At 42.8% G+C, this 12,684-nt stretch overlaps 1 protein-coding gene across 2 annotated transcripts in view; it reads right to left on the reverse strand.

The window, feature by feature from the left end:
- The window catches only part of pkn2b (protein kinase N2b), a 112,514-nt gene that overhangs the window by 49,190 nt on the left and 50,640 nt on the right, over positions 1–12,684 (reverse strand). For both annotated transcript variants that reach the window (XM_062997321.1, XM_062997322.1), the window contains exons 4-10: positions 10,068–10,191; positions 9,621–9,775; positions 7,784–7,997; positions 7,442–7,627; positions 6,329–6,438; positions 5,092–5,235; positions 4,898–4,973 (exon numbers count right to left, since the gene is read on the reverse strand). In XM_062997321.1, coding sequence (XP_062853391.1) covers positions 4,898–4,973; positions 5,092–5,235; positions 6,329–6,438; positions 7,442–7,627; positions 7,784–7,997; positions 9,621–9,775; positions 10,068–10,191 — 1,009 coding nt within the window. The remainder of the gene's footprint in view (positions 1–4,897; positions 4,974–5,091; positions 5,236–6,328; positions 6,439–7,441; positions 7,628–7,783; positions 7,998–9,620; positions 9,776–10,067; positions 10,192–12,684) is intronic.

A 12,684-nucleotide genomic window follows, 5' to 3' on the forward strand; every position in this document is an offset into this window, starting at 1 on the left:
AACAGTGTAAATTTATTCTTCCCTCAAAATAACTCAATATACAGCCATTAATGTCTAAACCACCGGCAACAAAAGTGAGTACACCCCTAAGAGACTACACCCCTAAATGTCCAAATTGAGCACTGCTTGTCATTTTCCCTCTAAAATGTCATGTGATTTGTTAGTGTTACTAGGTCTCAGGTGTGCATAGGGAGCAGGTGTGTTCAATTTAGTAGTACAGCTCTCACACTCTCTCATACTGGTCACTGAAAGTTCCAACATGGCACCACATGGCAAAGAACTCTCTGAGGATCTTAAAAGACGAATTGTTGCGCTACATGAAGATGGCCAAGGCTACAAGAAGATTGCCAACACCCTGAAACTGTGCTGCAGCACAGTGGCCAAGATCATCCAGCGTTTTAAAAGAGCAGGGTCCACTCAGAACAGACCTCGCGTTGGTCGTCCAAAGAAGCTGAGTGCATGTGCTCAGCGTCACATCCAACTGCTGTCTTTGAAAGATAGGCGCAGGAGTGCTGTCAGCATTGCTGCAGAGATTGAAAAGGTAAGGGGTCAGCCTGTCAGTGCTCAGACCATACGCCGCACACTACATCAAATTGGTCTGCATGGCTGTCACCCCAGAAGGAAGCCTCTTCTGAAGTCTCTACACAAGAAAGCCCGCAAACAGTTTGCTGAAGACATGTCAACAAAGGACATGGATTACTGGAACCATGTCCTATGGTCTGATGAAAACAAGATTAATTTGTTTGGTTCAGATGGTCTCAAGCATGTGTGGCGGCAATCAGGTGAGGAGTACAAAGATAAGTGTGTCATGCCTACAGTCAAGCATGGTGGTGGGAATGCCATGGTCTGGGGCTGCATGAGTGCAGCAGGTGTTGGGGAGTTACATTTCATTGAGGGACACATGAACTCCAATATGTACTGTGAAATACTGAAGCAGAGCATGATCCCCTCCCTCCGGAAACTGGGTCGCAGGGCAGTGTTCCAGCATGATAATGACCCCAAACACACCTCTAAGACGACCACTGCTTTATTGAAGAGGCTGAGGGTAAAGGTGATGGACTGGCCAAGCATGTCTCCAGACCTAAACCCAATAGAACATCTTTGGGGCATCCTCAAGCGGAAGGTGGAGGAGCGCAAAGTCTCGAATATCCGCCAGCTCCGTGATGTCGTCATGGAGGAGTGGAAAAGCATTCCAGTGGCAACCTGTGAAGCTCTGGTAAACTCCATGCCCAGGAGAGTTAAGGCAGTTCTGGGAAATAATGGTGGCCACACAAAATATTGACACTTCAGGAACTTTCACTAAGGGGTGTACTCACTTCTGTTGCCGGTGGTTTAGACATTAATGGCTGTATATTGAGTTATTTTGAGGGAAGAATAAATTTACACTGTTATATAAGCTGCACACAGACTACTTTTCATTGTGTCAAAGTGTCATTTTGTCAGTGTTGTCCCATGAAAAGATATACTTAAATATCTGCAGAAATGTGAGGAGTGTACTCACTTTTGTGATACACTGTATATATGTATATGTGCGTGTGTGTGTGTGTGTATATATATACAGTGCCTTGCAAAAGTATTCAGCCCCCTTGAACTTTTCAACCTTTTGCCACATTTCAGGCTTCAAACATAACGATATGAAATTGTAATTTTTTGTGAAGAATCAATAACAAGTGCGACACAATTGTGAAGTGGAACGAAATTTATTGGATATTTTAAACTTTTTTTAGAAATAAAAACCTGAAAAGTGGGGCGTGCAATATTATTCAGCCCCTTTACTTTCAGTGCAGCAAACTCACTCCAGAAGTTCAGTGAGGATCTCTGAATGATCCAATGTTGACCTAAATGACTGATGGTGATAAATAGAATCCACCTGTGTGTAATCAAGTCTCCGTATAAATGCACCTGCTCTGTGATAGTCTCAGAGTTCTGTTTAAAGCGCAGAGAGCATCATGAAGACCAAGGAACACACCAGGCAGGTCCGAGATACTGTTGTGGAGAAGTTTAAAGCCGGATTTGGATACAGAAAGATTTCCCAAGCTTTAAACATCTCTAGGAGCACTGTGCAAGCGATCATATTGAAATGAAGGGAGTATCAGACCACTGCAAATCTACCAAGACCCGGCCGTCCCTCTAAACTGTCAGCTCAAACAAGGAGAAGACTGATCAGAGATGCAGCCAAGAGGCCCATGATCACTCTGAATGAACTGCAGAGATCTACAGCTGAGGTGGGAGACTCTGTCCATAGGACAACAATCAGTCGTACACTGCACAAATCTGGCCTTTATGGAAGAGTGGCAAGAAGAAAGCCATTTCTCAAAGATATCTATAAAAAGTCACCTGGGAGACACACCAAACATGTGGAAGAAGGTGCTCTGGTCAGATGAAACCAAAATCGAACTTTTTGGCCACAACGCAAAACGTTATGTTTGGCATAAAAGCAACACAGCTCATCACCCTGAACACACCATCCCCACTGTCAAACATGGTGGTGGCAGCATCATGGTTTGGGCCTGCTTTTCTTCAGCAGGGACAGGGAAGATGGTTAAAATTGATGGGAAGATGGATGGAGCCAAATACAGGACCATTCTGGAAGAAAACCTGTTGCAGTCTGCAAAAGACCTGAGACTGGGACGGAGATTTATCTTCCAACAAGACAATGATCCAAAACATAAAGCAAAATCTACAATGGAATGGTTCACAAATAAACGTATCCAGGTGTTAGAATGGCCAAGTCAAAGTCCAGACCTGAATCCCATCGAGAATCTGTGGAAAGAGCTGAAAACTGCTGTTCACAAACGCTCTCCATCCAACCTCACTGAGCTCGAACTGTTTTGCAAGGAAGAATGGGCAAAAATTTCTGTCTCTCGATGTGCAAAACTAATAGACTTGCAGCTGTAATCGCAGCAAAAGGTGGCGCTACAAAGTATTAACGCAAGGGGGCTGAATAATATTGCACGCCCCACTTTTCAGTTTTTTATTTCTAAAAAAAGTTTAAAATATCCAATAAATTTCGTTCCACTTCACGATTGTGTCCCACTTGTTGTTGATTCTTCACAAAAAATTACAATTTCATATCTTTATGTTTAAAGCCTGAAATGTGGCAAAAGGTTGAAAAGTTCAAGGGGGCTGAATACTTTTGCAAGGCACTGTATATACAGTGTATCACAAAAGTGAGTACACCCCTCACATTTCTGCAGATATTGAAGTATATCTTTTCATGGGACAACACTGACTAAATGACACTTTGACACAATGAAAAGTAGTCTGTGTGCAGCTTATATAACAGTGTAAATTTATTCTTCCCTCAAAATAACTCAATATACAGCCATTAATGTCTAAACCACCGGCAACAAAAGTGAGTACACCCCTTAGTGAAAGTTCCTGAAGTGTCAATATTTTGTGTGGCCACCATTATTTCCCAGAACTGCCTTAACTCTCCTGGGCATGAAGTTTACCAGAGCTTCACAGGTTGCCACTGGAATGCTTTTCCACTCCTCCATGACGACATCACGGAGCTGGCGGATATTCGAGACTTTGCGCTCCTCCACCTTCCGCTTGAGGATGCCCCAAAGATGTTCTATTGGGTTTAGGTCTGGAGACATGCTTGGCCAGTCCATCACCTTTACCCTCAGCCTCTTCAATAAAGCAGTGGTCGTCTTAGAGGTGTGTTTGGGGTCATTATCATGCTGGAACACTGCCCTGCGACCCAGTTTCCGGAGTGAGGGGATCATGCTCTGCTTCAGTATTTCACAGTACATATTGGAGTTTATGTGTCCGTCAATGAAATGTAACTCCTCAACACCTGCTGCACTCATGCAGCCCCAGACCATGGCATTCCCACCACCATGCTTGACTGTAGGCATGACACACTTATCTTTGTACTCCTCACCTGATTGCCGCCACACATGCTTGAGACCATCTGAACCAAACAAATTAATCTTGGTCTCATCAGACCATAGGACATGGTTCCAGTAATTCATGTCCTTTGTTGACATGTCTTCAGCAAACTGTTTGCGGGCTTTCTTGTGTAGAGACTTCAGAAGAGGCTTCCTTCTGGGGTGACAGCCATGCAGACCAATTTGATGTAGTGTGCGGCGTATGGTCTGAGCACTGACAGGCTGACCCCCCACCTTTTCAATCTCTGCAGCAATGCTGACAGCACTCCTGCGCCTATCTTTCAAAGACAGCAGTTGGATGTGACGCTGAGCACGTGCACTCAGCTTCTTTGGACGACCAACGCGAGGTCTGTTCTGAGTGGACCCTGCTCTTTTAAAACGCTGGATGATCTTGGCCACTGTGCTGCAGCTCAGTTTCAGGGTGTTGGCAATCTTCTTGTAGCCTTGGCCATCTTCATGTAGCGCAACAATTCGTCTTTTAAGATCCTCAGAGAGTTCTTTGCCATGAGGTGCCATGTTGGAACTTTCAGTGACCAGTATGAGAGAGTGTGAGAGCTGTACTACTAAATTGAACACACCTGCTCCCTATGCACACCTGAGACCTAGTAACACTAACAAATCACTTGACATTTTGGAGGGAAAATGACAAGCAGTGCTCAATTTGGACATTTAGGCGTGTAGTCTCTTAGGGGTGTACTCACTTTTGTTGCCGGTGGTTTAGACATTAATGGCTGTATATTGAGTTATTTTGAGGGAAGAATAAATTTACACTGTTATATAAGCTGCACACAGACTACTTTTCATTGTGTCAAAGTGTCATTTTGTCAGTGTTGTCCCATGAAAAGATATACTTAAATATCTGCAGAAATGTGAGGGGTGTACTCACTTTTGTGATACACTGTACATATACCTTTACCCAATAAATAAGACCCATTGTGACCCTGAACAAGACAAAGCAGTAGTAAAACAGGAATGTATGAATGAACGTTTCATAAGTCTACCTTGCTGTTTTGAGAAGATTTTCTTTTGTCTTTGTAGTTTCGGCTTCCTCTCGATGACTGGATTGAAAAATGTAACCTGGGTGGAAAAAACAAACAATTGTGAACTTTCTGCACTTGCCTTCTGTCTATTGTGCTCGATATGTGACCTGTTCATGTGTGTGTGTGTTTTTACACAATTGCAGAAATGACAGCACCTCTGCGAACAGTGTTCCTTGAGGTTCCAGGTAGAGACACATGCCGTGACGCTGGTTATCCAGGAAGTCCTCCAGCCGCAGAAATTTGACTGCACAAAGAGAGCGCCAGTCCCTCCAATACACATCGATCTCCAGCTCACGAGACTGCACACAACAAAAATGATTTTAGAAACGCTGCACTAGAACGGCTGGGCCATGATAAGAAGAAGAAAAACACTGAGGTTACAGGTTTAAATTAGATCTGAGGAGAAAAAGGCAGTGGTGGTTAAAGTACTGAACTAGTAATCTGAAGGTTGCTGGTTCAAGCCCTACCACCATAGTTTGCCACTGTTGGGACCCTAAAAAAGGCCCTTAACTCTCAATTGCTTAAATTGTATTCAGTCATAAATGTAAGTCACTTTGGATAAAAGTGTTTGCTAAATGCCACAAATGTAAATCATGACACCCAGTGTTTACTGCCACAACCCTGACCAAAATAGAGATTAATGGATAAATAAAGATGGAAGGATTTATGGATGGATAGAGATAGATGGATGGATGGATGGATAGAGATAGAGAGATGGATAGATGGAGGCATAGATAGATGGATAGAGATAGAGAGATGGATAGATGGATGGATGGATAGAGATAGAGAGATGGATAGATGGAGGTATAGATGGATGGATAGAGATAGAGGGGTGGATAGATGGAGGTATAGATGGATGGATAGAGATAGAGGGGTGGATAGATGGAGGTATAGATGGATGGATGGATAGAGATAGAGGGGTGGATAGAGATAGATGAATGGATGGAAGGCAATAGATGGACGGATAGATGGAGGTATAGATGATGGATAGAGATGGATGGATGGATAGAGACGGATCGATGGTTGGATCGAGATAGATGGATGGATGGTTGGATGGATGGATAAAGATGGATGGACGTGGATGGATGAAGATGAATAGACATGGATGGATAGACAGATATATCCATCTTTATAAAAAAAACAGCTTGTGGAAGAGATCTGCAGCTTCGTTCTTAATTTAAATGAAGTCTGCTGCCTGAAACTAGCTGTTGGAAATCATTTTGTTGATCATTAACCTCTGTGAGTTCACATTATGTGTAGCAAGTCAAGTAAAGCTGAGTTTTGAGCATTGAAAACTGCAGTGAGCTGAATGAGCAAAAACCGCAGTGCGTGCATGATGTCGAAAAGTAGGAGAGTGAGATTCATTTGTTTGTTATAATGTTTTTTGTTTACCCGGTCAAGCTCCAATGTGAATTTCTGGTCCCAGGACTGGTTGCTGACTGGTTTCCAGTTAGTTTGCCCCACAACTGTGTTATCCAGCTTCAGAACTGCACTGATCTCATCTGTAAATACACACAAATACAAAAACAAACAGTGAGTGCATGTTGTAGAGCAACGACTAACGCAATGTGGAGATTTTGCCATTTAAACTTCATTTAAGGGGGTGTTTGAGTGGCGCAGCGGTCAAACGTGCTAACACACCACTGTGGAACGTTTAAACTAGAGAGTTCAAATCTCAGCAGAGCCACCGACTTGGCCGAACATCCAAACAAGCACAAATGGCCAGGTTTGAGAGAGGGAAGGCCGGAGAGGGTCTCATCCCGCTGAAATCTCTAGAAATGGCCCAGGCACCTACGCGAGTGGTGGGGATAAAGAGTCACAAGAAACTAAATGTGGCTCTCCATAATAGATACAGTTCTGTGTGGGAACACTGGGAGGTTTGTTTGTTTATTAGGATTTTAACGTCATGGTTTACACTTTGGTTACATCCATGACAGGAACAGTAGTTACTCATTACACAAGATTCATCAGTTCACAAGGTTATATCAAACACAGTCATGGACAATTTAGTGCCTCCAATTCACCTCACTTTGGACTGTGGGAGGAAACCGGAGCACCCGGAGGAAACCCACACGGACACGGGGAGAACATGCAAACTCCACACAGAAAAGACCCAGACCTCCCCACATGGGGATCAAACCCAGGACCTTCTTGCTGTGAGGCGACAGTGCTACCCACTTAGCCACCGTGCCGCCCGAACACTGGAAGGTAATAGGAAGCGGACGGAGATTGGACAAGTGATCAGATCGGGGGTTGTGCAAGAGGCAGCGGATTTACAACTGGGAAAGAGACTAAACTGGGCGATAAAGGAGGGTAAACTCTTTATTGTATTAGACAATAATGTTGGGGGGTGAGAAGTGTGTGAGGGAGCGTGTGGTTATTATAGTAGGTTATTATACTGATACAGTGGATCCATTTGCTTCCTTTTGATTAAAAATACATCAATAAATAAATAAACCTTTTATAATCTTCCTCTGAAAGAAAACAAATATAAAATGACTCAACTGGACAGCTCATCTGCTTTGGAGAGATTTCTGCTGCTGCCTGATTTGTTTTTGTTGGTTCGGCTCATGAAGGAAGAGCGGGTCTCGCTCGGGCTCCAGCTGGGCAAATTCACGGACGCTGCTTTAGACCGTCCTGGTACATTTTCCAACAGATCCTGACAGCCCATCAACCTTACCTCCAACGTCCCTATATATTATATACACACAAAGAAGTCGTCATCAGAAAACACTGAAGCAAAAAGAGCAGACAAGCCAGTGTACACTGAACTAATAATAATAACCATAACTGTTAGCTGTAATGTTAGAAGTGTAGCAGGATGGACCGTAAGATGTGTGTTATTACCAGTGAGCGCTGCGGGTTTGGCTACTGTGCTGTACTGGTTGTGGGAGGAGATGATGCTCTGGCGGGGGCTCTGAGGAGGAGTTGCCACCATGCTGAGTTCCTCAGAGATCAAACTGGCTTTTGAGTGATTTTTAGGCAGCTCGCTTAATCTCTGCTCCAGAGAAAACCTCAGTAGATCCAACTTCTGACTGGACTCGTTGAAACGTGCCTGCGCCTTAAGTCACATTTATAACGCAGTAGATTTTAAAACACTACACATTACATGTACATGACATAAAACAGCATTCATTGCAGGACTAATCCTTGTCCATTATCGGTTGATCATAACATTCATAATGCCACATAGCAAGTTATTGATGTGTAAAAGATACAAATTCTTGTTAACTGTAAAAAGTAGCAAAAAAATAGGGATGAGCAACACCAGTCACTTTTGTTTTGTGAATACAATTCCTGTAAAGGGCCTTCCCCAAACTTTTGCCCCAAATTAAAAGCATACAACTGATTTTATACACAAATTAGTCATTGGTGTAAACCTGAACTCTATAATTAAGACAGTTGTCCATGTATGTTTGGCAACAGAATGCCTCTGGGATGAATTGAGACATGGATTGTAAGCCAGGGCGTCTTGTTATTTAATAAATAAATAAAATACATTAAATTAATTCAAAGATTTATTAGAGTATTAGAGGTTATAAAGGTAAACGGATGCTCTACCAAATGCCGAGGCTGGGGGTTGAACAATGGTAATCATTTTTCAAAATTCAATATTTATGAATGCAAATACACCAATCAGCCATAACACCTGCTTGTTTCTACACACACTGTCCATTTTATCAGCTCCACTTACCATATAGAAGCACTTTGTAGTTCTACAATTACTGACTGTAGTCCATCTGTTTCTCTGCATGCTTTGTTATCCCTCTTTCACCCTGTTCTTCAATGGTCAGGACTCTCCCAGGACCACTACAGAGCAGGTATTATTTAGGTGGTGGATCATTCTCAGCACTGCAGTGACACTGACATGGTGGTGGTGTGTTAGTGTGTGTTGTGCTGGTATGAGTGGATCAGACACAGCAGCGCTGCTGGAGTTTTTAAACAACTCACTGTCACTGCTGGACTGAGAATAGTCCACCAAACAAAAATATCCAGCCAACAGTGCCCTGTGGGGTCATACCAGCACAACACACACTAACACACCACCACCATGTCAGTGTCACTGCGGTGCTGAGAATGATCCACCACCTAAATAATATCTACTCTGTAGTGGTCCTGACCATTGAAGAACAGGGTGAAAGCAGGCTAAAAAAGTATGTAGAGAAACAGATGGACTACAGTCAGTAATTGTATAACTACAAAGTGCTTCTATATGGTAAGTGGAGCTGATAAAATGGACAGTGAGTGTAGAAACAAAGAGGTGGTTTAAATGTTACGGCTGATCGGTCAATGTGTGTGCACAATTCAAGTGTCTGTACACACCAATGAAAGTGATTTATTGTAACACGCAGGAATCTGGTTGAGGTCTGAACACTTTCTCATTAACCAGGATTCAGAGTCTGAAATTCCACACATTGTTGTGATGCTGAAGCAGCATTTTACTCAAACATCAGTAAACATTCACACTGTAACATGAGCCAAAATGACTAGAAAGACCTGCTTCGTTCTGCCAAACCACATGAAGATTTTGTCTCCAACTCTTAATGCTAATGTTAGGTGCATATTTCAGGCAACAGATTTTGTTACATATTAAGCAAACCATTTAAATTATTCAGTCACAGAATAAACACTTCTGTGTTTCTGCTCATTAGGAATAGATATAGAGACTGTTAGTCAATCACACCTCTGAATGAGCTTTTTTCTCTGTGACTTTTCCTGAACCAAGCAGCTTCATGACGTTCTTGGCTCCCTCAGCCACGGCCGATTCGATCCTGAAGTGATGACGCAGCTCCTCCAGCCGCAGATCCAGGGGACTCATTATAGACTTGTTTGTAGACACTGAGGGGTCATCGGTCACTTAGTTTAGAAACAGACTAACAATGCGGTACAAACAACATACAACTAAATTCTACGCATGATGCCAATGTACAGAAGATGAACCATTTCTCATGTTGCTTACTAACAAGTTCATATTAACACCATGCGAGTCTGATCCTAGAAATAAAACTAAGTCAATAAATAACAAAGCTTCAGGTGAAATTTGTATGTGACCAGTTAAAGTATAAATACAGGTCATTACAAAAACTATAAATAATAACTTTGATACATTTTTATAATATCAGACTCGTACCATCGTTGTTTTCGTAGCTCGTCTCATTGGTCTGGCTGGCTTTGAGGATCTGCATTCTTATAAACTCGATTTTGGTCTTGCTGTCCTGAAGCATCTGCTGTGCCATTCCAAGCAGCTTACGATCCTGTAAGGAAAAGAAAAATAAATCACTATGATGTTTTAAAGGACAGCTTTAATGAGCCCTTAAGTCAAAACTAAAGGGCTTTTTTATAGTTCTGCACCTTTGGATCAGTTCAGAAAAACAAAAGAGCAAAAATAAACTATAAAGCCTCATCTGTAATTTTGCCCAGTGTCTTTTTTACCATGGAATATTGTACATCACGCTAAATTAGGCAAGTCAGACCTGCAGTTCTTTAGATGCAGTTCGTCTGGGTTGTTTTGTGACCTTCAATGGGTTCTTCGTGAATTTTTGGTATTCCACTTCTGAGAAGGCTCACCCTGTTCTGAAATTTGTGGATAATGTCTCTCTCTCACTGTGGTTCACTAGAGTCTCAAAGCCTTAGCAATGGCTTTGTAGCTGGAGACCAGTCAAACTTCCCATGCTTACTTTATTTTTACTTATTTTATTAGGATTTTAATGTTATGTTTTACACACTTTGGTTACATTTATGACATGACAGGTAGTCACTGGATACACAAGAATTCATCAGTTCACAAGTTTAATATCAAACGCAGTCATGGACAATTTGTATCTCCAATTCACCTCACTTGCATGTCTTTGGACTGTGGGAGGAAACCGGAGCTCCTGGAAAAAACACACGCAGACACTGGGAGAACATGCAAACGGAAAGAACCTGGACCGCTCTACCTGGGAATCAAACTTAGGACATCCTTGGTGTGAGGCGACAGTGCTACCCACCGAGCCACCGTGTACATGCTAATTTCTGTCCACCGTCAAAGGCACCTACAATAAACTCACAGGCATCTGTACTGGACATCAGAGCAGTGGAAGACTTTCAACTGGTCCGATAAATTCTGTTTTCTCCAGGATCATGTAGACAGCCGGGCAAGTGTGCATCATTACCCCCAGAAAAGATGGCACCAGGATGCAATATAGGATAAGCCACCTCAACGTACCAAAGTTAAAGGACCTGATGGTAGCATCCTGGTGCCACAGGACTCCTACATGTGGCTCATCAGAGCACAAAGCCTTTGTTAGGTCTTTATTTCTAGTTATTTTAGCATTTTCTCCCTTTTTCTCTTAATTTAGCTTAGCCAATTAGACTTTTGCTGCTGGGGATCCTGATTGTGTCCGAGGAGGGTATATTCGCCTGCCCCACGCCCTCTCCAATACATGCTCAGTCCCTCGACCCCTTATTTTTTGCCTCATGTGGATTCGCACATGAGGCTCCTCCACTTCTGCACAAGTGCCTCGGCCTGCTAACCAGGGTCCTTGCACAGCGTTTGAAGACCTCACCCACTTGGTCTCTTCCCACACAGCAGACTCGGTGTCCAATTTTGTCTGCTGCAGGCACTGCCAATTGTTGCCGCTAGATGGCGCCCAGCCGACCGGTAGCATAACCTGAGATTTGACATTGTGAGGTCTTTTGTGAGGTCAGGGTTCTGTGCAGACCAACACAATTGGTCCTGAACATAATAATTAGAAGGGGTGTCCACATACTTTTGGCTATATAGCGGACATAGAAGTATATGCAATGTTTTGACAAGTACCGTCTTTCTCACAGTACACAGGTCACCATTATATTTAAATTCGTCTGCCGTTTCCTCTCGACTATTTTAATTCGGACATTGTCTCACAGGCGTTTCCTGAAGGAAGTGCTTTCCACTTCCACAGGAAGTTCACAGCAGCTACGGACCTGTTACAGACACTGAGTACACTGCGTCCAGCTCACCAGGACTTACAAGCAATATAATAAGGTCTACCGTCAGATCATTACGACAGTCGTACACTCAGCAGCCCTTATAACAGGAACACCAGTACACCTGATTATTCATGCGATTGTTTAATCAGGCAGTCATGGGGAAGTGGAACAGTGAACAAGATCATAAACTCAGGGGTCAAGAGGTTCAGTGAATGCTTACATTATTTGTTTATTGAGTTTATGAGGGCTGTGTAAATAAGGTGTGGGTTCTTTAAACGTGTTTCTCATTGCTGCTGCAATTCTGGCCTCTGGCTGGTTGAAGTGCCTGCATGAGAGATGGTTGATTCACAGAATGAGAGTTACTTTTTTGCGGAAGCATTTTTGCTCGCAGGTGTTCCCACAGGGATGCAATTCAACAGCGCACCTCAAGCGAGTAGTTCTCCATGAAAACAGTGCAGTTACACACTCAACATAAACGTCAACCACCAACACAATTACAGAAAAAGTACTAGTACTGAGTACTAATACCAGTTATTAATATTACTTCTTATTAGTTGTGGCGCGCTACGAATAAAGGCACCAACGGGATATTCGCGTTCCACTGTTGCCAGATTGGGCTGTTTTTTGTTTTTTTTAAACAATTTAATAGCATTTAAATAACACTTCTATTGAAAAGAGAATATTCAGTTTTAAGAAGCCCCAGCATTGTAGAAGGCTATTAAAAGTAAAGTCAATTTTCAATGCTGATTTGGCTTAACAGTGCTGGTCAGAATGTGTCATATTCTTGAAAGAAA

Source organism: Trichomycterus rosablanca, chromosome 6 (assembly GCF_030014385.1).
Source record: "Trichomycterus rosablanca isolate fTriRos1 chromosome 6, fTriRos1.hap1, whole genome shotgun sequence".
Lineage (NCBI taxonomy): Eukaryota > Metazoa > Chordata > Actinopteri > Siluriformes > Trichomycteridae > Trichomycterus > Trichomycterus rosablanca.